Source organism: Colletotrichum gloeosporioides (assembly GCF_011800055.1).
Source record: "Colletotrichum gloeosporioides strain Lc1 chromosome Unknown consensus_60, whole genome shotgun sequence".
NCBI classification, from domain to species: domain Eukaryota; kingdom Fungi; phylum Ascomycota; class Sordariomycetes; order Glomerellales; family Glomerellaceae; genus Colletotrichum; species Colletotrichum gloeosporioides.
The window spans coordinates 413,433-438,897 of record NW_025544705.1 but is presented as its reverse complement, the minus strand read 5'-3'; the positions used below and the strand labels follow the sequence as shown (position 1 = coordinate 438,897).

Here is a 25,465-nt window from a genome sequence, read left to right as displayed (position 1 = left end):
ACCGCAAGTGCTCCTCGGGAGCCACGGCCTCTTGAGGCTTTCCCGAAGCTGCCTTGACACCACCCGTCTTTTGTTTCAATTCCAGCAAAAGGAAAACCCCAGTTGGCAAACCTTCCGATGTGTCGAGGGATGAGCTGCCTGCAACAGATACCGTCTGCGGAGTCCTGCGAACGTGAAGGGTCAAGAGCCATGCTGATTCAGGGCCATGATTTCACGCTCGACCTTCGTCACTGGCTGTTTCGGAAGAAGCCCGAACACCCAAGGAGCCGCGATGGCAAGCAGGACCCCCAGGCCGCAGGTGGCAGTCAAAGTCGAGAACCCGACCAAGTGCTGTGGCGCACCCGTGCTGGGCCACAGATAGCTCCCGTAGATGATGGCGAGGTGTCCAAACGAGTTGACCATTGCGATGGCCACCGACCTCTTCTGGTCCGGAAACGGAATCGACTCGCTCGTCCAGTTGAGCATCAGCGGCAGACCCGTGTACAGCCCCGCCACGAGCAGACACATCATGACGTACTTGGCGATGGCGGATTTGACCAGTGCCGAAACGAGGCAAGCGACGGCCGCAAGTCCAAACAGCCCGACGCTGTGCCACCGACGGTCCTGGGTTTTGTCTGATGTCCACGACAACGCCAACTGGCACACCGCACCCGTGATCCAGATCGGAACCGTCATCCACTGCGCCGTGACGTTCGTGTAGCCCATCGCCTTGAGGATGGTCGGGACAAAGTACGAGATAGACATGCCGAGGATGATGATGCTGTATGACACCAGGAAGAACCACGTTTTCCCGTCGCAGACCACCGCCTTGAATGCTTCCCACGAACTCATCCGGCGAGTCGTGGCGTGGACGCTCAGTTGGCGGTCGAACAGAATCCGGATCCTGGCGAGGCGACGCTCTTCCGACGAGAAGTATCGCGCATTTTGAGGATAGTCGGGGAGAATGAAATAGAGCCCGAACCCGCAAGCGACTGTGAGAACTCCTTCGATGATGAGAAGCCAGCGCCATCCAGGAATTCCGCGCGTTCCTTCCAGACCTTTGATGATGGCGCCAGCCATGATACCACCGAGGGCTGGGGCAATGCAGCCAGACGTGTAGAAGATACAGAACCGCTTGCCTGTGGTGTTGTAAGCAATGACTTCCAAGTTGCCTGGGTGGGAAACGCACCGATCTCCTTCTTTGTGTACCAGCAGGTCAGGAGAAAGATGGCACCTGGGAATAGACCGGCCTCAATGCAACCCAAGAAGAAACGGCCGGCCAAAAAGCCGTTGTAACTCTTTGTCTGCGATAGCCCAATAACGACACAACCCCAGACCCAGACAATGGTGGGAAGGTAGATAGAAGGCCGACATTTGTTCATCACCATGTTTGAAGGGACCTCGCAGAGAAAGTAACCTACAAAGAAAAGGTAGACCAGCAGCGAGTAGTCTGCAACGAAGCGTCAGTTGCTGGAAAAGCCTCCTCAAGCATGCAAATGACCCACCATTATCGGCCATTTGAAGGTCTTCGCTCATGCCGGCAGCGTTTGCATTGGCCTCAAAATCATGTCAGTATCTCTCCATGATGGACCATGGCTGCACGGGATGCCTTCTTACAATGTTCCCCCGATCGAGGTAGGCTAGCACGTACATCCACCAAAGGCATGGAAGCAGCACGAAGTCTATCTTCCGGACGAGACGCCTCTCCTCTGCGGTGTCAGGCACGTGGTTCTGTAGTGCAATGGCCAGTTCCTCATCTTCGTCGAGTTCGTCATCGGGCTTGATTACATCTTCGGCCCTAAAACCTTTGGGCGGATCTGCATGCAAAGATGGCGGCATCGTATCCTTGGCATCGAGGGCCTTGGTGCTGTCGGTCATACTCAGGCTCAAAGATGACAGCAGAAGGTCTTTGCATCTCAATACCGAGCGAATATTGTTGGGAAACTTCCAGCAGCCAGAGACGTGCCGGGCTACATTGGAGGGTTCGTTCATCTAAAGAGGTTCATAGCCGGCAACAACAACGTCAATTCACTCAAGTCATTCGGGTTTCCTTAACCGGCGATTTCACGAACACCTGGTCGCTTGGCGACTTGGCAAGATAAGTCGATTGGGCTGGATGGTTCAGATTCCCTGGAGTTGGGGACAAAAGTGGATTTGCCAAGACGATGGATGAATGTTTTCCTTGGGGATGTCCATATTGCGGGGATTTCGCTGTCCGGCGTGTGACCTCCACCTCGGAGTGTATGGTTCAGATAGTCTAGGCTGGGCACAGATATCGGCGTTGGTTGCCGAAGGAAGAGCTGAAGATTTACTCGCGTCACGTCAGTCCTTGGCCTTGCAATGGAGATGGGAGCACAAACGATATGCGGTTTTCTTGTCTTGACAAGAGGCATCAACTCAACATCACGCGAGATAAAACTGTGCACTCAACTTCTTCACATGGCTGTCATTGCTGTGCAGTTAAGTCGCTGAATCCTATCTCCACTTCGACGCATATTACTCTACTTTTCCCCAGGACCGTTTCGTTTGTTGCGAAGCTGCCAATCGTCTCGAGTCCGCTGGTGTAGACCACCGTTTCTCCAATCTGTTGGGAGCAAAGTGCACGGTCGAGAAGGTATGCCTATCGCCAGACGTTTCCAAGTCTTTTCGTGATTCTCGAGATCAGACTCAGGCCTCTGTCAACCAGGCAGACCCCAACAAATGTCCGTCAGACAATACCATCCTTCGTGTCTGCAGGCCTTAACCGAGAGTGGTTCTCTGTCATCCCAGCTGTTGGCAATCGCAGTCAAAAGCTTCACCATTTTTCTAGGAAGCCTTCCGCCTCCACTTCAAGAACCTCGAGTGATGGGAACAAAGCCTTGACTGTTCGAGCAGCCAGGTGCTCCGCCTCGTAGTCAGAAAGATGTGTTTCGAACAGCATATTCCGTATACGAAGGATCCGGAGGCTTTTCTGAGTCTTTATCGTAACGTCTTTACGCTCAAAAATATCGGGAATATACACGGCGAAACCGAGATGGGTCTTCTGCAATTTCGTCTGGAGGCGCGCGATCCCCTCGATAAGTCCGCGGGTGTCGAGAACATTTTCGAGATTCCAGCTGAAGTATTCGAGCTGTTGGAGGTGACGAAGCAAGTCAAGGATATCAGATTGCTTAACTTTCGGGTTCAAAACGGGGTGCCAGTTGGGTTGTCTCGTGTTAGTGAGAGAAAGACTTTTCAACTCCTGAAGCTTGGCGAGTTGGGAAAAACTGGTGGAGGGGAAATAAACGGTGTCGCCTAAATCTATTGTCAGGCTAGTCAGGTCAGTGAGCCGTGAGATTTCCTGAATGGCACTGTGGTGGCTGATGCGAATGTCAAGGTGCCGGAGTGCTTCAAAGCCGGCCGCGCCGCTGGCAACTGACGGCTCGAGAAGGGTTGATTTAGGAAGCCGCTCTGTGCTGAGTTTCAACTTCTTGAGGCAGGGGCATTTTCGAAGATCCTGAACCAGGCTTCTAGGAGGCCTGCCGCGGCCAAATCGCACCAAAGCGTGCTCCAAGTTTGGCCATGAGATGGCGTTTTGGGGCTTGAGGTCGAGAGAGGACCCCAAGGCGAAGTTGATATTGAGCCGTTTCAGATGCCTGAAGTTGCGAACCGCCCCGATAAAAGTTTCAGGGACCCACTGGGATGATAACATGTCCAAGTTGTTTATACTGTGGAGCTGGGCGAAGTGGCGAACGAGATTCAAAGCAGCTGCGTCGCACCGAGTGATATCAACATTCTTCAGGGATCGAAGCTTGGGGAAGTCGAGAGCCAACACGCTAGATAAAGTCTCTGAGGATATCTGTCCAACGCGGAGAGTCCTAACTTGGTTGGCATACGTTTGTCTTCTGCCGTTGCGAGACGGCACCCGCGTGAGTGCAGACAGCTCGGCTTCTTTCCATCTCACTTCGATAGCGAGATCAAAACATCTGCTGTTGAGCTGGGCGAAGAGAACCAGTTTCCTCTTTGGTAGGTATTGCAGTATTGCAATTTGCATCTCGGTTGGGATGCCTGAGAAAGCATCCCATAGGGTGCGGTTAGGGGCTTGCGACGACATTGTGATTCTGGATAAGTGTGATCGGTGAGGATGGATGGAGAGATACTTGGTGACCTGTTGTGATGGATTGCGTCGAGAGAGATATTTTGGGAGTGAAGTTCGAAAGGCGAGAGAACGTTGACGCGAGGTGAAGGTAGGTCAGTGGATGTGAGCCTGGTGGTTGACTTCACACGTTGAGGCAGGAAGAGCGCAAAAGGCTACCCCACAGCTGAGCAGCTCCTTCCGTACATACCGGGCTATCTACCTGGGTAACGACACTTGTGGCTCCAGCTGCAGCAGCGACTTCGTGCTCCGTCATCAGAGCTTTCCATTCCAAATAAAATCTCCTTCGTTTGTCTGAAGCGTCGTCAGCAAAGTCAGGACTGCGGACCAGGCAGGAAGGGGGTGGGGGCAGCCCATCCACCCCAACTTTCACGGAAGCCGCCCACCTGCCCTTCTGGCGGACTGGCCAGTGATAGCACCACACGACTTGCAAGGTCAAACTCCATGCCCTCGTCCTGCCGCAGTGCTGACCATCCCATTGATGGCTTTCATCTTCCACGGCACTCATCAACCAGAACAAAGGGCGAATAGTTCAGTGGTAGAATGTCCGCTTCGCATGATGCATCTATCTACCTTGCTTGCGGAGGGTCCTGGGTTCAAACCCCAGTTCGTCCATTATTTTTATGCTTGTTGTTTCCAACCCCCAGCCTTCTTTTTCTTTGTTGGCTCCTTTCGTTTTACGTAGCATACCAGACCTCACACTTGATTTTATACCTAAGGATAATCGCCCTGTATCTGTGTCTCAGCCCTACTAAGTTGAGTGCAATGGGACCGTCGTCTTCTGGGGGTGCTGCACAGCCTCAAATTCTCATTGCCTTCGATTACAAACCATCATACGAACTCCGGCTTTCAGCTTCCACAGCCTGTCACGATAGACAACCTAACACCCTGGATATTCGCTTCTTGGTTCCAATTTGTCTCGTGCAGAGGGTCGTAATTTTATCCCATCCCAAAGTGTGCGGTAACCAGATCAAGATGTACGCGTGACGGAACATCTGTCGTCCTTCGTTGTACACCCATGCGCCTCGCTGAGCTTTTTCGAGTCGATATCCAGCTCCTTTCACATGCTGTGATTAGAAACAGACAGGTTCGACCCTGAAGAGAGTCCGCAATCCCCCGCCAACAGCCCTGACTGCCTCCAAATAGACCACCCCAAGTTAGGTCATTTGGATGAGAAGATAGAGCTGAGAACATGTTGCCGAACATGATCTCGAGGTTTTGGACTCCTCCGAGAGGCTCGTCGTACTCGAGACTTTGACTGCGCTCTCAATTTGGGCCCCCCGGAATATTGAAATATCGTGGAAAGGGCATCAATTGAGGCCTTGTGGGACGTGTTGCCTCTCTCGAGGTCAGGATCTAGCTGAGACGTCTGAAAAGGATGGTGCTGTTTGTAGAATGAAGTCCTGATTCGGATGACGGACTTCAGCAGCCGGAAAATGATGCTTGGAGTAGACTGCTCGAAGTGCGCGATGCGACGCACCAGCACCGTTGAAATTGTGACGTGGCCGGTCGTCGTCGGCTGGAGCGGGTTTTCATCATTGCCGAGCGTTGAATGGTATCGAGTTGGCGTCGAGCAGATCCTGGGCACCAGAAGAAAACAGTCTCTCGTCGAAAACAGAATGTTGCCAGGACGGAAAGACTCACTGATGGCTGAGAACTACTGCAATAGACAGAGGTCGGCAAACAGTCAACCGGATAGTCGGCCGGGCAGTTGTCGAGAAGTGAGATATTGCGATTTCGATGTTCAAGACGTTTTCCGTGTGGAGTGGAGTGGAAGATTCCGAAACCCAACAAACGGTAACCAATGCGTTTGTTCCGGGACTGGAAGCCGACTGGGTATTGTGGCAAAAAGGCAAGATGTCAGATGACTGGCGACAATGAAGGCAAGTTTGAGTGCAAGCAGGGCCAAAATGGCTAGACTGGCGACTTTGGTTTCTTCTATTTTCATTGGTGGCTGGGTGCAGAAGGTTGTGCCTGCGGTGTTAGGTGAATGGTCAGCAAGACCATAGACATTTCCGTTCACAGGTGACACCACAAATAGCAAGAAGGACCTTGAGCCCTAATTTTACTGACCCTTCAGATCCAGACTCCTAGTGAGACAGAACGACGCATGAACAATTAGTTAGAGTAATTGCCTTTATATTTGATGGAGATTCTTCATCTTAGTCTGTATTTGCTATAGGTTTAGTTGTGGTAAATAGCAGCCTAAATTCTTATTACATATATCTAACTGCTTTTTTACACCTTCATGTGGAATAAAATAAGAGACAAGCATCACATTTCAACCAGGCCTCCAGCAGCTCCCTGTCATCCCGAAGTCCCTGTTCCAGCCGTTGTGGCTGTAGCGTGCATGCATGATCCACAAGTGGACACCTACGTGAAGATGAATCATCTCATACGGTCGATTGGCCCAGTGGTTTAAGGCATCTGCTTTACAAACGTATTGCGCAGAGGATCGCAGGTTCGATCCCTGCATCGATCAAAGTTTTGATTTTTGTAACCTCCATTGACAAGGAGTATACGCAAAATCTAGACCTTATACTTTTCGCTGTGTACAGCCGTTGGCAGTCTCACGCTGGGCCAAATTGTAAGTCAAGTGGCATTCTCTGCCACTTTTTGATCTTGAACCACGAAGAGCATGGCCTTGTCTGTCAGGTGTCCTGAGACGAGAGCGGCGGCAGACTGGAAGGCACCAGTAACCCCCTCGTCAATGTTACGTTGTTCTGGAAGCAGCAGGCACGTCCCGGGCTGCGCAAATCTCGTGCCTTCCCTTTCATTCACTGTGGTCCCCGAGCTGCCACAGAACCCGTCAACCTCTCGACCACCCTTCCACAGTTGAGTCAACCCACAACAAAAGTCGTCTTCACCTCCACATCTCAGCCGACACCAACGAGCTCTGCCCACTACAACACCACCAAATCCAAGTCTCGGCATCGCGGTACCACCCAAAGCCTTCGACAACTATCGAGATGGAACCCAAGCAGGAGAGCGCCCATGATGGCAACGAGCAGCTGCCTGCTCCTGGCCCGTCTGGCGCCAACGGTCTGTTGTCATCTTCTTTTACCTGGTTTTCTCCAAGCAACCCACGACACAAACCCACCTTGATTGCCCTCCATCAATGACATTTGCTCATTCAACTCCTGTCCTACAGACGTTCCTGACCAGGCTCCCGCTCCCCAGGCCCCTGCCCCCGAGGATGCGCCTCCTCATGGTGCTGCCGAAACTCCCAACAACGCGGCGATCAACATAAAGATTGTCGACACCACCGGCCATACCATCGTCTTCAAAATCAAGCGGGATACTCGCATGCAGAAAGTCATGGCAGCGTTCTGTGAGCGACAAGGAAAGGACTCGAAGTCTGTTCGATTCATCTTCGACGGCACTCGACTGGTGGAGGACGACACCCCCCGCAGCCTTGACCTTGAGGAGGACGATGTCATCGAGGCCCAGCAGGAGCAGATTGGAGGCACCATGTGTTGATCGAGCCTGAGAACACCTCCGGGATCGTGGTTGGATGCAGAGACGGGATTGCTGGGAAAGTTCGAGATGGTATTCAACCGCGCCTTCCTAGCTTGGGGAGATGGATAGCGTCGACCCGATGGAGATGTCATGTTGAAGGGTCTTTTCTACCAGACTGCTTTACGTACTTGCACTTTTCGTAGCTGGAAGAAAATCAAGACCGGCATGATATCTCATCAATGAAACCAAAAACATTGCGTCCCTTCCTTTTCTAAGTACAAAGCTTTACTGCCTGTTTTCAGTCACCTTTCACTGGCACGTCCGTCATCGAAGTTTTCAATGCTTTGTCCTCACATTTTGGATTCATCTCCTCCAAATTCTGTGATGTGCCCTCCACTGTCTTGTCCTTTTCGCCCGGTACCACCGCCTGAAGTCAATCATCGAGAGCACTTTCGTCGCGACGGTAAGTAGACACGCGTCAATGTCGGATACATATTCACTTTCGCAGTTCCTTCTCAAAGCTCATGATGCTAACATGCGAGGACTGCCGCCAGCTCGTCGAGCGAGGGCCTCAGGAGACGCCTCGTTCTCCCACACACTGCTATCATGCAGACCTTTTCTACAATATCATGGCATTTACGTCAGTATTCCTTCCAGGACAGGCACAATGAATGCGGCTGCAATATATAGGGCTCATGGAAACCAAGCCGAAAAGACAGAATTAACTTGGGCAACGACTACAATACGAGCCCGCCGGGGCAAATTTAACCCCAGAGACCATCAAAATGAACAATTGAATATCAACAAAGTGGCGCCCCCGCACAACACCACTATGCGACAAGCATCATTGCAACATTCTTGGGCATTCACTGCACCATCCAAGCCATCAATGACTGTGAACACTACGCCTCTAGTAATGGCCAATTTGGAGTCAGCTGGACGGCAATGGCAGGATACCAACTGGCCAGCGAACCAATTCTGGGAACAGACCTTTGGGATAGCGCGCATGGAAGTCAGAGACACTGAAAGAAAGCGCGTCAATGTTCGCCCGTCGCCACTTTATATGGACCCGAAGTCCAGAAGAAACCATTTTCAACGGCATACTGCGACAAATCCCTGCGCGAAGGGCCATCCCTCAATGTTCACCTCAAACGTTTGATGCCGATATGGACGTTTTCTGGATTTGAAAGAACTTAATCTACAGATGGGCACGAGTTCTTGGACATTTGTGCGTGAGATGAGGGTGCTTCACTCAGCTTCATGCGTTTTGCAGCCACGAGGTTTCCAACGTAGCTGACCGAGAGCTGCGCGGACGGAAAAGCGGCCGAATCAACAGTGACTCGAGAGTTCCCAGATTTTACAACGGCGCGAAGACAAAGAACGATCATTGTGGGAGTAAATTACAGTTTTAATGACTAAACTGAGTGAAAAATACACGTGACAAAAACACCCGTTCAAACCGACGAATCGTGAGAATTTTCAATGCCCAAGGAACAAGTCCAAGTGCTGCGCGTATAGCTCTGGGACCTGGAACAGATGACCATGACCAGCATCGGGATAAATGATGAGCTGCGCGTTCGAAAGGTTCTGCTGGAGAGTAAAGCTGTTTGGCGTAGGCGACATAATGTCATTGTGGCCGTTGGTAACTAGAGTAGGCGCCTTGATGTCCTTGAGACGGTCGAAGTTGCTCGAGTTGAGACTGAACGAGAAGATCGCCGTCAACTGGGATCGAGCACCAGGTCCAACAAGATACCCTTTTCGCTCTTCTCCCGTTACTTGACGCTCGTGAATACGGTTCCACCATTGACGACCGATAGCCAAGCTGGAATCCGATGAGAAGAAGAAGAGGCGCAGCATGTCCTCCAACGTAGGAGGCTCGTCATTGTTTGCTCCCGCGCTTTCCAATACCTCTTTGGGAGGCAGTACTACGCCCTCGCCAATGGCGGATTGGGTGCCAGCTAGAACCAGCTTTCGTACAAGGTGAGGATAGTCCCAGGCCAGGATCTGGGCTACGCCGCCTCCCATCGAAAACCCAATAACGTCGGCCTTCTCGACGGCAATGGCTACCAAGAGGCCGGCCGCAATCGCAGCCATGGCAGCTGTAGACTCGGGAACTTGACCATCACTATGGCCGATACCGAAGCTGTCGTAGACAATGACCTCTCGGTTCTTCGAAATGGCGTTGAACAGTAGGGGGTCAAGTGTGTCCATCGACCCTCGGAGGTGGTTGATGTACAACAATGGAACCTGAGACTGCTTTCCAAATCGTCTGAAAGCAACTCTCACTCCATTGAAGGTAACAAACTGCGTCTCGGCGGCCTGAAGAGTGGACATGGCGGATGATGAGAAAAAAAGATTGGGGTTTTGACTAAGTGGGTTTATTGTTGGTGAAGAAAAGTGTATTTGGCCTTCCAAGTCGATCTACAGATTGGGAGAATTATTCTCTGTTCATGGAAATTCCGACCGTATTATATACACAATCACGACGGGAGGCGCAACTTAATCTTTGCTCAGAAACAACGTCTGGCCTTTTCAATTGTCCCGACGGCATGACTTCAACCCACACCAGCTCCAGCTCAATTCGACCGAAGCCGTCCTGTATGCTACCAGACGTCAGACTGAACATAGCCGATGATTCGGAGTCTGATCTCTCAAGCCATGATGACAAAGCCTGATTATGATGCTTTTGGCTTCAGGGGTGGCCGCACCTCGGCAATCCGTGCGGCAGAGGTGTAATCAGTAATCATTTGGCAACCACCACGAATGGAAATAAACATTAGGTGCGCAATCTCTACCTCATTTAATTCAAATATCTCAACCTTCATGAAGGTTTGAATTTGAAGAGAATATTAGAGGCGGGACGATGATTTACCCGGTGGCGATCAGATGCTTTGGATTGGCAAGCTTCTTCTAACCCACGCTTAGTCCATGAAATTCTCAGTAGAAATAAATTCCGATAGCCAGTTGGTACCTCTGCCTCGAGTGACTTATATTTATCTATTTAACTGCGAGTGAATTCTTCTCAATTCTTGGTCTGAATTAATCACATTCCCTTCATCAATCACACTGAAATCGAACATTTTGATCGCGCCACGATAGCCTTTGCTCAAAGAATTACGCATCTACAAAACCACTATAATCATGAAAGCTTACCATTTCTCAAACCCTTCAAAGGGTCTCGAGCGTTGTGACGTTCCTGTGCCGACTCCACAGAGCAACCAAGTCTTGGTCAAGGTGAGGGCATGCGGCATCTGCCACACCGACTGCAATATCATTTCCGGCATCGATACCACGTTTTTCTGGAAACGCCCGATTATTCTCGGACACGAGATTGCTGGAGTTGTCGTTTCTTGTGGAGCCGACATCGCCAAGTTCAAAATTGGTGACGCTGTTGTTTCAGTCATCACACCGAAACACCCTGTCCAACTTGGAGATGTAGTCGACAGCCCCGGAATAGGTCGGGACGGTGGGTTCGCCGAGTACGTGGTGCTCTCCGAAGACCGAACCTTGCCGATCCCGGATGGCGTATCGTTCGCCCAAGCAGCGGTGGCTACCGATGCTGTAGCGACAGCATACCATGCAGTCGTTGCTGAGGGCCAGATTTCCCCTGGATCCAAGGTTGCCGTCATAGGCTTAGGTGGCTTGGGCCTCTCGGCGGTCCAGATTGCGGCTGGCTTGGGAGCCCGTGTTTTCTGCATCGACCTTGACCGCCGCAAGTTTCCAGCGGCGGCACTTGCAGGGGCTTATTCTTCGGGAACGACCTTTGATAGCTTCCCCGGAGTTCGATTTGATGTTGTACTTGACTTCGCTGGTGCGGGGTCGTCCACTTCCGCGGCAGCCAAAGCGGTCAAACTCGGAGGGAAAGTGATCCTTGTTGGCCTTGCTTCGAAGCAAGCAGTGCTCGATACGCACTTGTTCGTTGCCTTGGGCGTCAAGCTCATTGGATCTGCCGGGTCTTCGCTCCAAGAGGTGGAGAAATCTCTCAAACTTGTTGCTCATAACAAAGTCCAGCCAGCTCTTGAAGAGGTTTCGTTTGAAAGGCTAGCGGAGGGGGTGGATCGGCTGCTGAAAGGCAACGTCGTCGGACGGCTTTATGCCGATCCGTCACAGAACTCTTGAAAGTGTAATATTGCTTCATATTGGATCTCAGAGAAGGTGCAGAGCTAGCACGCAAACAATATATTCACTCTCTGAAAGTAAATCTCAGAATATTGCCAGTCCGCCAAGATTCACAACGAATGTAGTTAATCACACTGGGATAATAATTTTATCACAGAACATTCTATCTTACATTCCTAAGATACACATGCAGACAGGGTTAGCCCTCAAGGCCCAGAGCATATGTCGATGCTTTCTTGCGCCGTTGGAGGTCGACGAAGTCGAGGCCGTGGGCTTGGTAAAGGCTTCTGTCGCGTCAATGGCGCCACGCTTAGCTTTCCTCCAACATCTCAACGTCGCTTCCAGTGCCATCCATCTCGTGCAGGGAAGCCTCAATTGCAGATATGGCACGACCGAAGAATACGCAAGCCGCTGCTCTCTCGTTGATGAGCTCCGAGCACCGCTCGATTGATGCATCCAATTGTCGTATGAGGCATGGATCAACTTGTGTGCAAACTTTCAAGGCTTCTCGCGCCGCTCTGTGGGCATAGAAGTCATTCGCCAATTGGTCGCTCCTGATGCCGGGTAGAGCGGTCGTCTGCTCGCATAGCGCTTTCAGAATCGACTTCACCTGCATCAGCCCCGTCTTGACAGTTGCAACGCTTGCATGGGATTGAATGCAATCGTCGATTGATACTCTCTTTGCAGTCGGATCCAGCACTGGGCACAGCACCTTTCGCTAAAGGGTGTAGTTCTTATTGCTGTCGACTTCAAGGTAGCCGTTTCTGGTCATGATATCCAACGCATTGACAATCACCGCTGTTCCGCTGTCTCCTTCGTCGGCCTGCAGGGGACAATGGCAGCTGTGAATGGCGGGGACGGGATCGTGCATCGCCAGCGTAGTGATGAGCAGAAGGATGAAGGCTCGAACTTGGCCATCAATACCGGTCGGGGATAGGGAGTCGTAAACGTGAACAACGTCGTTGCGTCGATCGAATCTCAGTAGCACCCAATGTTGTCTGTCGGCGAGATGGATAGGAGCAATGATGGAGCATCTTCCAGAAGATGCCAGTCGTTCCTGTACGTCTATTGGAATCGGCTTGTGGTTCTGGATCCCGCTGGAGACTGCGGGGTCCAAGATGACATACCCGAAAGGGTTGAGATGCGCGGCGCGTCGGAGGATGCTCAAGATGAGGCTTCCATGAAGGTTCTTTCCAGGTTTGAGCAGTTCAGTGTCTTTGATGTACGTAAAGGCCACGCCGCGGCTACACTGAGATGTTTGCGCTTGGTCTGAAGGGTCATCGACTGTGCATTGAGTCATGATGTTCTCGGTGTCGGAATTGGAGAGTTGTTGGTTATTGGGCTGATCTTGATGTGAGCCAGGAGCAATTGACGGCTCAGCAATTGATGATGGGGACGGCATGAAAGATCCAGAACCCGTGTCGCCTGCGACGGACTGATTTCGCCGGCTGTACCTTGCAGCTCTGGCTGACTGGGTACCTTGAACGTCTCTCGGTACAATATCGCGCATGGAAGTCGCGGGCGTAAGAGCGCCGGCTGTCTGCTTTCGCGCTAAGGTCTCCCAGATCGATCTGATGACAGGTCGACGATAGTGGATGTTATGGAGAGGTCCTCCAACATCCCACAACGACTCCGGGGGCTTTTCATGCGAATTCTTGATTATTCTGACCAGGGTGTGGCAGACTTCACGCTGCAGGTTCTCGATGTTCATGCCATCCGGCGTTGTGTTACTGCCGAGGAGAGACTGCAGTTCGTCGCGCCAGCGTTGGGTTTCTCGCCGGTGGGTTTCTTGTGCCTCCTTTGTCATTCTTGCGGCACGTACTATCGAATGACCTGCAATGCCTAGTTGAATTCTTTTTACAACAAGGTGCGACTGGCGTTTGGGGAAGGTGCGTTTTCTGGAGTAACTGCAGTTCAGACTTGTTAGTCAGTGAGATGGCTATCGTGAAATGATGTAAGAGATGGGCAAAAGAGTTACCAGGAAAACTTCAGATTTATAGCGGTAGGTTCTCGGTGCCGGATGATCGGATATCTTCAGATTGTCGTTCGTTACTGGAGACCAAAAGTGATGTTGAGGAAGGGTTCTGGCTCGCTTCGAGGTCGCCTCAGATGCGCTTGATCGGATGTGTGCGCAGGCAGCCAGTTTTGTTTCTCATGTGGCGAGGTCGTTTTGTGAAGAATTCTTTTGTGAATACTTGTATGACTAGGGATATATAAGAGGACCCCCCTACTCTAACCACCCCCTATATATCTAACCGCCCTATTAACTACTACTACGTTATAGCGATTATATATATATCCTTAAGTTCCTTTAATAGGGTATTATACTTTAATAATATAAGATACTTAATTTAATTAATATTATATAGCTTATTTATCTTAAATTTCATTTTAATTTACTTAAAATATCTCTATACCTTAGTTTAAAAATATATTATCTTATTAAGGTATACTAGTAGAAAGTAGTAGTATATTTAATATATTATTAAGCTTTATACTAAGGGACTAAGTTATATATATAAAAATCTATATACTTTATCTTAGTTATTTTAGGTAATTATAAAGAAACTATTACTACTCTTAAAGTAGTAGTAATAAATAGTATTAATATAGTATAGTAATAATATCTTAATATTAAAGGAGTAATAGGTTATAGTAGTATAAAGAGGGAGATACCTACTCCCTATATATATATAAGGCGATTTATGCTCTCTTTATATACCCCTATAGGTAGCTATAGAGGTTTCTCTAACTTAGGCTATCCTAGCCCTTGAATATTTCCCTGTGAGAGTTATACAGTAGTTAATAAGGTGCGCCTCCAGGCGGCAAACTGCGAAGAAGAAAAGTTAGAAAGGAAGAAATATTCGTGTGGCGAGGTGAATTTTCCAGGCAGCGAAGTTGCGTTCAGCAGAAGATGCGGAAGGAGCTGGCAACAAAGGGCAACGGATGCTGCTCGGTTAAACTTCCAGTTCGTCGCGGTTGCGCTGGCGAAATTGACGAGTCATTATTTTTCATCACTTCCTAACAGTCTCTTGGATCTCCAGACTTTCTCTCGGCTGATATTTTATGCGAAGCTCTTGATTTCTTTTCTCCCAGCCATGTGAAAGACCTTGACCATCTGATGCATCATGCCATTGGCATTCCAACGTCTCGGACGAAGGCTTTCGTCGAGAAAAAGCCACCTAGAAGCTGCCCAATGTCTCCTCAGCGTGGCTAACGTCCATTTTAAATATTCACAGTCGTTGAGGATCGCGTGAGACGCTACATTATCAGAACGAGCAGTCCACTGGCTGTTGTCGCAAGAGTCGTAAGTCAATCTGATGGTTCCTATTTCTGGTATTTATGACGAATGATCAATATGGATCGAACGCATCCTCCTCCGCAACCTGCGGGAGCAGAGTCGAAATAAGGAGGTGGAAACCCCTTGCAGTAGTACCGTCACACTGAAAGAGGGGCAGGGCTTCCTCCATGTCAGTTGTTCGTCCAAAGATGGCGAACATTAGGCTTTGTGGGGGTGATGCGAGCAAACATCCGAGCCGCAACACGCTTAACCCCGTTGATGATCTGGACACGGGCCGCGTTGAAAGTGTTTTCTTGGCGAAAATCCTTGCATTATACCTGCTTCCTAGGTTGCCGTCCAGATCTGTCCCTGCCTTTGGGGTTCTCCGGCCGATATCTGCCGTCATTTAGTACCCATCTGCACAGGGACACAGAAAGGAGGCAGGCGTTAGGGGAGTCAGGGGATGTGCTAGACAAAGGTAATTCCGAGATGAAATCGACATAAATTCCTCATAATATGGCCAACGACGTCGGTAATCACGCAACGCATCGAGCGAGGCCCGAGGATCCACTCGCCATCAGTCTATATTAAAGCATGCGTGCAGTTGCAATTCGAACAATTGACCTCCGCTTCCAGACACATCTAAGAAAACCACCGCCATCATGTTATCCTCTGCCTTCCTGGCAGTTGTAGCCGCAATTAGCTCTGCATCTGCCGCCTCGGTGGTGTCGCAGTTATGGAACTTCACCGACTACGCTGTGACTATCGAAAACAGCGCTCTCCGGTCTAACGGCCAGCTTCTTCTCACCACATTCGACAACGGCAGCCTCTACACCATAGACACTCTGAGAAATGGATCCCGAGCCGAACTGGTCACCAAACTCCCGGGGGCCACGGCGATTGGTGGCATTACAGCAATCAGCGCAGACAAGTTCGCTATTCTGGGCGGCGTTCGCGGCAACAACTACTCCTACACCAACGAAAGCGTCTATATAGTTGGCTTCAGCGACGGAGAGAGCTCCAAGCCCACTGTCAACGTCGTTGCCCGGCTTCCCGATGCCGTCATGCTCAACGGGCTCGCCTCTCTGCCGTCTAAGCCTCATGTGGTCTTGGCTACCGACTCACGCCTTGGCAGCATCTTCCGCATCGATACCCAGACTGGCGCGTCTGAGGTGGCGATTACCGACGACCTCTTTGCCGCCCCCGCAAATGCCACCATTCCCATTGGCATCAACGGGATCAAGATTGCGGGTGGATATGCCTACTTCACAAACACCGCACGAACCAGTTTTGGCCGCGTTTCTATCACTGAAGACGGCTACAAAGCTGGCGACGTTGAGACATTGGCGGTTGCGTCCGGGGGCTATGCTTGGGATGACTTTGTTATTGATGCCTCGGGCAACATCTTTGCCGCCCAGACTCAGAACGCGCTGGGCCAGATTTTCTTGAATGGAACGTATGTCACGATCGCTGGCGGTGGTGATACCACCTTCATTCATCGTCCGACCTCTGTTGCCGTTTCCGAGGATAACAAGACGTTGTTCGTGACTACTGGTGGGAATGCAGTAGACGGTGTGACATACAGTGGTCAGGTTCTGGCAGTGGAGCAATGAAGCCAGCTGCCGGCCATGGGGGACTGATGATGGAGGACATCTTTGCTCCTCGACATCTAACAAATCACATCAGCAACAGGTCTGCGTGAGCTCTAGGCTCTGCTCTCTCAATTCTCTGAAATAGTAAATCATACGTCACTTAACCGGGCAGCTCCTTTGGCCAAAGTACGAATGATGAACCAGGCATATTGCGAAGACCGATTTCGTAGGCAGATGGGGCCGACAGCAATAATATGAGATTGATGACGAAATATGAATATGTGAAGTTCTAAATATACAATTCAGAAATGAAATGGCGTAAGCCTGTGGCAATGCCGAGTCAAATTGGAGCCCAACGATGCATCGTCAGATGCAAAGTCCAAACATTGAGTATGGCCTTGACAGATGACCAGGACAATGGCGATTAGTAGTGGCCCTTCTTGTCGTCCTTCTTGTCGTCCTTCTTGTCGTCCTTCTTGTCGTCCTTCTTGTCGTCCTTCTTGTCGTCCTTCTTGTCGTCCTTCTTGTCGTCCTTCTTGTTGTCCTTCTTGTCGTCCTTCTGGTTGCCCTTCTTGTCGTCCTTCTTGTCATTGTCGGAGTCGTAGCAGTCGCCCTTCTTGTTACGCTTGCACTGCTTCTGCTTCTTGCCCTTCTTGTCGTCCTCCGAATCAGAGCAGTCTCCCTTCTTGTTGCGCTTGCACTGCTTCTTCTTCTTATCCTTCTTATCGTCGTCGGAGTCGGTGCAGTATCCCTTGTTGTTGGTACGCTTGCACTTCTTCTTGTTGCGCTGCTCAAGTTCGCCGCGGGCAGCGAGCTCAACGCCAGCGAAGGTCTGGTCAAAAGCCATTAGCGATGGTGATTCACTGCTTGAAAATCCATTTCATTCCGATACTTACGGAGATACCATCACCGCGAGCCTAACGAAATGACAAGTCAGTCTATTGTCCCCAAATCGCAACGAAGATATTTGAAAGAGGGGATTTTGAAAGCTTTCAGATGGCAACACTCACGACAATCTCGGCAGAGCGCTGTATGAGGTCAGAAAAAGAATTTTTGCCATTAGTTTTCGATACTCACCTCGACAACGTCAGCCTCAAGCGGCTGAGCAACAGGAGCAGCAATAGCTGCGGCGGCGAAAAGAGCCATGCCAATAGTGGCAATCTGACCGAAGGTGGGCATATGCATTTTGAATAAAGTTGGTGTTTTGGAGTTGGGGTTGGGAAAAGATTGAATGTGGGTGAGTTTCAGAGAATGTGTTGTGATGGAGGCTGGAGTTGAGTGAGCGTGATGAGGAGAGACAGATTCGACAACACCGGGTTATCGAAGGGGTTCTTATACAAGTTCTCTCGAGTATCAAGCGCAGTTCTGTTGTTATGATGATCAAAAGCATATTCCAAGATCATCGCGACAACATCCAAGACCTGAAGAACAATGCCTAGACTTCGCGAATAACGGGAGAGTCCGTGGTTGTGGCGTTTGTTCGCACCTCAATTGCTGCCAAGAGGTGGACCCTGCGATGGTCGCTTGCACTCAGAACCTTAACTGGATCAATGTTACCGTACTTTAAGATCAAAATAAGCATGTTTTAACAAGATCCATAGTGTATGTCAACCTAGAAAGAGCATCGTTTTCACTGGGACCCGTACCACCGGAGCCAAGCGTCCTTCAGCTGAACTATGGCCCCATCTGTGCAACATGGTCTGAGTCACGGAAGTGAAGACTAGCGGGGAATATCGTGGCGTTGGCGGTTCCTTAGCCGGATCTCGCGCCGGGAAGCTAAATCACCTAGTTTGTGTCCGGTGTCGCAAGAACATGATCATCTCTGGCCGTGTCATGTTTAATTCCGCAACAGTTTGAACTCAACATTATCAAAGATCTTCTGATTAGGCTGCGCTTCTTCGTGATGCCGCTTGGCACACGTCAAGAAGACTACTGCAACGAGCTTCGTGGCCAGATTCGATAACGCCCAGAAGTGCCACAGGCCTCGCCAAGAAAGAATGCAGTATTTAGCTGGGTCCGAGGTCAGTTGTGGAACAAACAACGACGTTTTCTTTTTCGTTGTTTACGTGTTAGCGAATTTTTCGGCTGTTAACTGGAATTTTCTGGTCTTCTTTTCTTCTAAATTAATAAGATTGCTAAACCCCTTTGTCGCCGCTGACCTGTTGAAGTCAATGACATTGTGTTTACTCCGTCTTTTCACTGCAGTCTCATACATGGGTACGTCATTCTTCACTTTAACGTCAAGCGCAAGGCAAGGAAAAAAAGGGTAGAGCAGCAGCATTCTCAGCCACACAGTCCGTAGCTTAATCTGGATTCCCAAGCGACCAACATAGATCACGGTACGAAATTGAAGAGGCTGTCTTTTATCCGTCCTGAAAATCTCAAGCCCAGGCGGAAGCGTTGGCCCATTCCTGCTCCTGTGCCTCTGAGTTTAATGACTCTTGCTAGATCTTCATTAGATCTTCCTATCGAATCAACTTTCATGCAATATCCGCACCAGTTGCGCCTCCAGCTCTCCAAATAGCCTTTGTCGGCCACGCTTCTTGGAGGTTACCAAGTCACCATCCAAACGAAGGATAAGACGCTGATAGATTTGCGACTGCGTACATGAAAAGACAAACAAGTGCGCGAACGTTTCTCGGATTCTATCGACTTGTGGAAAAATGTGCAGTACAACGACAGCAACAAGGTGATGTCCGAGGTGGAGGATGAAGTCATCGATGAATCTATCTACACAAGTGCATCTAAAACGATGACGAGGTTGTGCTAGGAACCTTCGATGGTCCTTGCCGTTGGATGAAGGTGTCTGGTCAACATCATCGGATGCAGGAATCGCGAGGAGGGGCAATACTTAGATGACTACCCTGGCTGCAAGCAGCCAACATCTTTGCGCAAAATGGAGACAGCATCACATTTATAGGGTTGAAATAGACATGTCTGGTTCCTGGGTGCAATTGGTCTTGGGGCATGCGTTATGCATAACGTCACCAAATATCGAGTTGTCCAGCGTCAAGTGTACTTAGAAATCGCTATTGTGCTTGCTGGGGCCGAATGGGTTCTGTCAATTCAGCGCAGACCAGTTACTGAAGCGCGGTTGTACCTTCCATGGCTTATGCAATTGTGCAGCACTTTACGCCAGTGAGTTATGTGCATTTAGTCGCACGTCCCATGCATAAATCGTTGTGAGGACCACTTTGTGCTTCTTAGGTATCCTTGATGGTGCGCAGTGCCAGCGGACCCAGCAGCTATCTCAGAGGTGTTGCGACGCTGAGGACTTCCTTGTTGCACTACAGCTACGTAATCAGGCCCCTCTGTTTCAGCGCGTCGCGTCGCGGCGCATCGCATCGCATCGCATTCCACCAACGACATCCTTTCAAGATGCTTTCCAGACTATTTGCAGGAATGAGTCCCCGCCCATCGGCTAGCAAGATGGCTCTCAACAAGAGCAGTTCCATCAGCGGCAACGGAGCCGATGCCGAGTCGAGGTAATTGGATTCCGCGGTCTCTGGCATTCCGTCTGCTGACATGCCTTGCTCGCAGTGCGCCGCACAAGCAAGATGCCTCCAATGGCATCCCTTCGAACTGGACCGATGCTTCTTCGAGGCTTTCAAGCCCCCTATCGAATCTAGACAGCCCACTATCAGATGGCTCGCGACCGGCGTCTCCTGACCTGTCTGCCAACCCTCTCGAATCCCTCGAAACCGCTGACGAGGCGCCCGGCCCCGAGCCAACGGACCTCCCCAGCCCGGAGGAGCCAGCACCGGCTGAGCAACCGTCGATCGACGTTCACCCATCAACAGAGTATGGCGAACCCGAAGATCCTGCCCCCGAGGCGACCGACGATGGGAATCCCAGAGGAGGACGAGGCAAGCGGAAGAGAGCGACGACGCAGTCGGGTCCCAAGGCCTCAACCACCCGGAAGAGGAAAGCCGTGAAATCCAACGACGCTCCCGAGGCCACAGTCAACGACACGGAGGAGCCCTCAGTGTCCGGCCCAAACCCGGACAGCAAGCAATACCCGGTCCACAAGATCCTGGACTTCCGACGCGAGGGTGATGACGTCGAACTGCTGGTTCAATGGGGAGGCAAATGGCTACACGACGAACCCACATGGGAACCCGAGGAAGAGCTGTGGCACAGCTGCCGGAAGGTCGTCTCCAAGTTTTGGAGCCCGAGCGGGTGGAACAGGAGAAACCGTGTGCTGGGGTTGGACCCCGTCACAGGGCCGTTTATCGTCAGCAGGATCCTCGGCGAGAGAAAGATGAACAAGGTCCGAGGTAGGGAACAGGGAGGCGTTGCATATTTGGTGGAATTCGTGGGGTACGACAAGGCTGAGTGGACACCGGAAAACTGCCTTCCCAACGATGCTATCAAGGAATGGAAGGCGGAGGGCAAGAAAGGGAAAAGGTAGTGGGTGGGACCACACATTCAGTATTGGAGATGTGGTGTCTGCTCGGGCTTGTCTACGTATGGTGCTTTTCTGGCGTTGGGTATTCGGGTTACATGGCATGCTTCTGATACCCGATCTCGATGTCAGATCTTTGCGGCGGTATCCATGATGGTGTGCCGGACTCCTCTCTGTCGATTGGGAGATATCTTTTTGTGGCGCTCCGTCTCCTTCAGTTGCCTTCTGCAACGTTGTTGGCGCCTTTCGAGGTAGCTGTTTCAATTGAGGATTCTGTCAAGGATCCCTTGTCCCGTTCGGACTGACCTGAAGGTTTTCGACATCGCTGCTGTCGGCGTTCAACCTCGTCGAAAGAAAGACAACGAAAACACGAACAGTTTATAAGTTTCGTTGGTTCGCTTTCGTTTTTGGTGCCAATACAGTAGTAATCTACGTGGAAAGGAATGCTGATCGCGTAGAGACCATCTTCATCGGCCATGGGGTTCGCAGGAAACAACAAGTCGCTTTGAAGCACCGTACATACTGGAACGGGGTTTAGTGGGCCCACTAGATTTTTCGGCGTTTTTAGTATTTAGAGGTTAGATTACTAGCCTCCTTTAAGAGGTGAGAAGTTAGCTTAGATATTATTATTAATCCTTATAGATTAGAGGTAGAATTTACTTATTTTTTAGTAGATTTTTAAATTTTTAATTTTATTCTTTTTATTTTAGACCTATAAAATAAATAAGAAGTTTTTTTTTTTTTTTTTTAAGATTATAAACTTTAAAACTATAGAGTTATATAACTATAGTAGTTCTATATACTTTTAGATATATATATACTACTATATTATATAGCTTTTAGTTATTAAACTTATAACTATTTTAATAATACTTAGAAATAAATTCTTTTTTCTTTTAAATACCTATAGGAGGTATTAGAGAAAAACTTACTTTTATATTAAGTAAATAGATTAATATAATATATATAATAACTATAACTATTATTACTAATTATATAATACTAAGAAATATAATATATTAATAGAAGTTAGGTAGTTATTTATAGACCTAATTTATAATAAATAGAGAAGTATAATAGCTAAGTATAACTCTATTAATAGAAATATAGAGATATAAAAAGACTTTAAAAAAAACCTTAAAAGTATTATAACTTATATAGTAGGGAGTATTAGATTTTTATTTATTTTTATTTTTATTACTCTTTAATATTATAAGTTATTAAAGTTAGACTAAATCTATTTAATAAACTTTCTAAATTAATAAGAATATAAAGCTTTATAATATTTAGATAAAATAGTCTTTAAGAATTAATAAGTTTACTATAGAAGAATAAGATAAATCTACTATAAAACTATTAATAATCTATATAACCCTTAATAAATTAACTAATAGAAGCTTAGAAGAAAGAATATAAAGTTAACTATAGAGACTTAAAATAATATAGCTAATTAGGCTTAAAATTAATAGGGGTAGAGGTATAATACCTACCTATTTAGTTATACTCTTTTCTCTTATCTCCTTTTTTTTTATTATATTTTTAGAAAAAGTAATAATAATACTTAAGATTAAAAAAATTAATACTTTTAATTACTTAAAAATAATAACCTATATATTTACTATCTTAATTATTAATAACTACTATAACTAAAATATAACTTAAAATAACTAAGGAAATATTATATAAAGATATTCTAACTCCTTATAACTTTATTACTAGAAATAAGTCTATTAATATATTTAATATTTAAACTAAAGTATTTAGGAATATCTAAAATTAAATTAAAGTAACTTTAGCTTCTAAAGATAATTTACTTAATAGCCCCTCTAGTTTATAAACTTAAGTTACTAATATTAACTTTATTAAGGTTAATTATACTATTAATAGTATTTACCTCTATATTAAAGCTAATAGAGGTAAAGAATAAGCCTCTAATATTAATCCTTACTATATTTTAAGTAATAATACTTATAAAATTTAGTAATAGCTTATAGTTCTTATTAATAATACTTATTTTATTTCTATAGATTAACTAATAGGAATTATTAAGTAACTAATAAAGTTATATTTTTAATATTTTATACTAATTATAATAAATCCCTTCTTAAATAAGAATACTCTTATATTTATAAATAATAATATTATAGATTTTATTAAAATTTATAATTCTTAGTTCTATAAAGCTTATTAAATTAATAAAGATAAGTTAATAAAGGTCTACCTCTATAGTTTTAAAAACTTAAGGTAAGGTATTAAATTACTAGTTAAGGACCTTAATAATTAAGAAGTTACTAAAGCTACCCTTATTAATTAATATAATATTATAGATAAAAGTTTCTATTAGGATCTTAATAAAAAGTTTTAAGTAATTAAGGATAAACTCCCTCTCTCTAAAATAGATATTATTAATATTATAGCCCTCTTTAATTATATTAAAAGCTTATATTATAAAGCTATTATAAAGAAACTCTTAAGGTATTAAGACTAAGATCTTATTTACTTTATTTATAGGTACTTACTAAAAAGAGCTATTAAGGCTACTATAAAAGCTCTTTTTTATAATATTATAAACCTATTTTAGAAACTTTAACTAAGTATTAAGTATATAATTATTAAATAAGTAGCTAGAGAGACCTCTTATATATATATTAGTAAAAGGAAAGCTATAAAAATAACTACTCCTCTCTTAATTATTAGTCTTATTAAACCTATTAACTAGCCTATATAAGTTATTTATATTTAGTAGTAATATAATAACTTAAAAATAGTAAACTCTAATAAAGTTATTACTTTTTAAGAGTAAATATACTAAATATTTCTTAATAGTAAAGATACTAAAGAATAGATAAAGGTACTTATAGTTAATATTTAGAAGCTAAATATAAATATTAACTAATAACTTAAACTAATATAGAATAGTTATATTATAGATATAAACTAAGTATTTATAGTATAAGGGAGTTATAGATAGTAAAAAGAGGCTAGTTAATTTATAAGTTTAACTACTATAAACTAAATATAGTATAATATACTTAAGATTAAAAGTTACTACTTTTATAGAATAAATAGATATTATATAGCTAAATATAATATTATAGATAAGTTAAAGAATATTAAAGTAATATACTACCTAAAAGGATAATATATTAGCTCTTATACTAATTATAATATTATTTAAGATAGTATTATTAATAAAGGATAGAAGAACTTAATATCTAACTTAGTAACTATTTAAGCCTATATCCTCTAAAATAAGGTATACTTTTAACTAGAGGTAGTAGTAAAGTAATTTTATAATAAGTACTACTTAGAGTAAGTACTTAGCTTAAAATTATCTATCTATTATTAGGAAGCTATAGTTATAATAAATAAAGCTTAGAGAGAATAAGAAGAGGCTAAATAATAAGTATTAATAACTACTATTAATTATATTAATATTAAGTATATATATAGCTATATAGTTAATATTAACTATATAAAAGATAAGGAGCTAGTAGAGGTTAATATTATTATTAGAATAAAGAATAATAACTTCTAATATACCTTATATAATAACTCCTTAATAAGAAAGGTTTACTTTATAGACTAAATCTTAACTTAATAAGGTACTATATTTATAGGAGGTACCTAAGTTAAAGAAGTAGTTAAAAATAAAATAATTATATAGATCCTTTTATAACTTTAGCTATAAGGACTTACTTATTATAAGGAGACTAGGAAACTATATTAAATAACCCTCTTCTTAGACTTAAAAGAAACCTACTCTTAAGTTATAACCNCTTTTTATAGTAAAAAGTAGATAAGTAATATTACTCTATTAAAATAGTTTCTCTTAAATAACTAGCTAGAATATAAATAGCTTAAGTTTTAATATATAATAATATATATAAAGTAATATTAAGACTAAATATATAATAATAATATAATTACTACTAACTTAGTTTTAGCTAATACTTATATATAAATTAAAAGCTAAAAAGTAAGTATTAAGAAACTTATAAGGAAATAAAATAAAAAATATAAAGCTAACTTATAGTAGCTTAAGAATAGTAATTTTAGATCTATAAAGAGTAATATTAATATATTAGTAGAAAAACTATAATTTATTAGAAGAAGCTACTATATTAATATAAATATAGTAGATATATTAATACTATAAAGCTTTAGATTAACTAATATTAAGGTTTTAGTTATAGAAAACTCCTAGTAACCTTAACTTAAAGTTATACCTTATTTTAGTAAAAGGCATATAGTTACTATATATAACTTTATTATACCTTATTTTTAGGTAGCTATTTAAATTAGATACTACTTAGCTAAGGAATAGTTAGGAATTATTAATATTAGTTCTATAGTGAATATTATATCTAAAGACTATATTAACCTTAATAGACTTTAAAATAAAGTTATACTAACCTTAGTTATAATTAGAAGCTTTATAGATATTATATTAGAACTATAGTTTATAAGTATTATTATAGAGGATATATATATTAATAGCTACTATATACTTAATA

The 25,465-nt window shown here is 45.6% G+C and overlaps 9 protein-coding genes across 9 annotated transcripts; 4 read left to right on the top strand and 5 right to left on the bottom strand.

The window, feature by feature from the left end:
* Nucleotides 1–180: 180 nt before the first annotated feature.
* GCG54_00013998 (putative transporter) lies at nucleotides 181–1,857 on the bottom strand (the record flags this gene model as incomplete). The annotated part of the gene is made up of 4 exons (XM_045413844.1): nucleotides 181–1,118; nucleotides 1,169–1,429; nucleotides 1,485–1,536; nucleotides 1,597–1,857. 4 exons carry the CDS (start codon nucleotides 1,855–1,857, stop codon nucleotides 181–183), a joined length of 1,512 nt encoding a protein of 503 aa, XP_045261923.1.
* Nucleotides 1,858–2,773: 916 nt separating this feature from the next.
* On the bottom strand, nucleotides 2,774–4,051 carry GCG54_00013997 (uncharacterized protein; the record flags this gene model as incomplete). The annotated part of the gene is made up of 1 exon (XM_045413843.1): nucleotides 2,774–4,051. The coding sequence occupies one exon, from the start codon at nucleotides 4,049–4,051 to the stop codon at nucleotides 2,774–2,776; it is 1,278 nt and encodes a 425-aa protein (XP_045261922.1).
* Nucleotides 4,052–7,062: 3,011 nt separating this feature from the next.
* GCG54_00013996 (Small ubiquitin-related modifier 2-B) lies at nucleotides 7,063–7,573 on the top strand (the record flags this gene model as incomplete). The annotated part of the gene is made up of 2 exons (XM_045413842.1): nucleotides 7,063–7,135; nucleotides 7,245–7,573. The coding sequence occupies 2 exons, from the start codon at nucleotides 7,063–7,065 to the stop codon at nucleotides 7,571–7,573; spliced, it is 402 nt and encodes a 133-aa protein (XP_045261921.1).
* A 1,458-nt stretch (nucleotides 7,574–9,031) lies between these two features.
* GCG54_00013995 (2-hydroxymuconate semialdehyde hydrolase) lies at nucleotides 9,032–9,886 on the bottom strand (the record flags this gene model as incomplete). The annotated part of the gene is made up of 1 exon (XM_045413841.1): nucleotides 9,032–9,886. The coding sequence occupies one exon, from the start codon at nucleotides 9,884–9,886 to the stop codon at nucleotides 9,032–9,034; it is 855 nt and encodes a 284-aa protein (XP_045261920.1).
* Nucleotides 9,887–10,693: 807 nt separating this feature from the next.
* On the top strand, nucleotides 10,694–11,671 carry GCG54_00013994 (alcohol dehydrogenase; the record flags this gene model as incomplete). Its single annotated transcript, XM_045413840.1, has 1 exon — nucleotides 10,694–11,671. One exon carries the CDS (start codon nucleotides 10,694–10,696, stop codon nucleotides 11,669–11,671), a length of 978 nt encoding a protein of 325 aa, XP_045261919.1.
* Nucleotides 11,672–12,389: 718 nt separating this feature from the next.
* GCG54_00013993 (uncharacterized protein) lies at nucleotides 12,390–13,478 on the bottom strand (the record flags this gene model as incomplete). The annotated part of the gene is made up of 1 exon (XM_045413839.1): nucleotides 12,390–13,478. The coding sequence occupies one exon, from the start codon at nucleotides 13,476–13,478 to the stop codon at nucleotides 12,390–12,392; it is 1,089 nt and encodes a 362-aa protein (XP_045261918.1).
* Nucleotides 13,479–15,613: 2,135 nt separating this feature from the next.
* GCG54_00013992 (uncharacterized protein) lies at nucleotides 15,614–16,564 on the top strand (the record flags this gene model as incomplete). Its single annotated transcript, XM_045413838.1, has 1 exon — nucleotides 15,614–16,564. One exon carries the CDS (start codon nucleotides 15,614–15,616, stop codon nucleotides 16,562–16,564), a length of 951 nt encoding a protein of 316 aa, XP_045261917.1.
* Nucleotides 16,565–16,967: 403 nt separating this feature from the next.
* GCG54_00013991 (uncharacterized protein) lies at nucleotides 16,968–17,728 on the bottom strand (the record flags this gene model as incomplete). Its single annotated transcript, XM_045413837.1, has 4 exons — nucleotides 16,968–17,375; nucleotides 17,440–17,460; nucleotides 17,554–17,571; nucleotides 17,621–17,728. 4 exons carry the CDS (start codon nucleotides 17,726–17,728, stop codon nucleotides 16,968–16,970), a joined length of 555 nt encoding a protein of 184 aa, XP_045261916.1.
* A 2,193-nt stretch (nucleotides 17,729–19,921) lies between these two features.
* GCG54_00013990 (uncharacterized protein) lies at nucleotides 19,922–20,954 on the top strand (the record flags this gene model as incomplete). Its single annotated transcript, XM_045413836.1, has 2 exons — nucleotides 19,922–20,028; nucleotides 20,084–20,954. The coding sequence occupies 2 exons, from the start codon at nucleotides 19,922–19,924 to the stop codon at nucleotides 20,952–20,954; spliced, it is 978 nt and encodes a 325-aa protein (XP_045261915.1).
* Nucleotides 20,955–25,465: the final 4,511 nt, after the last annotated feature.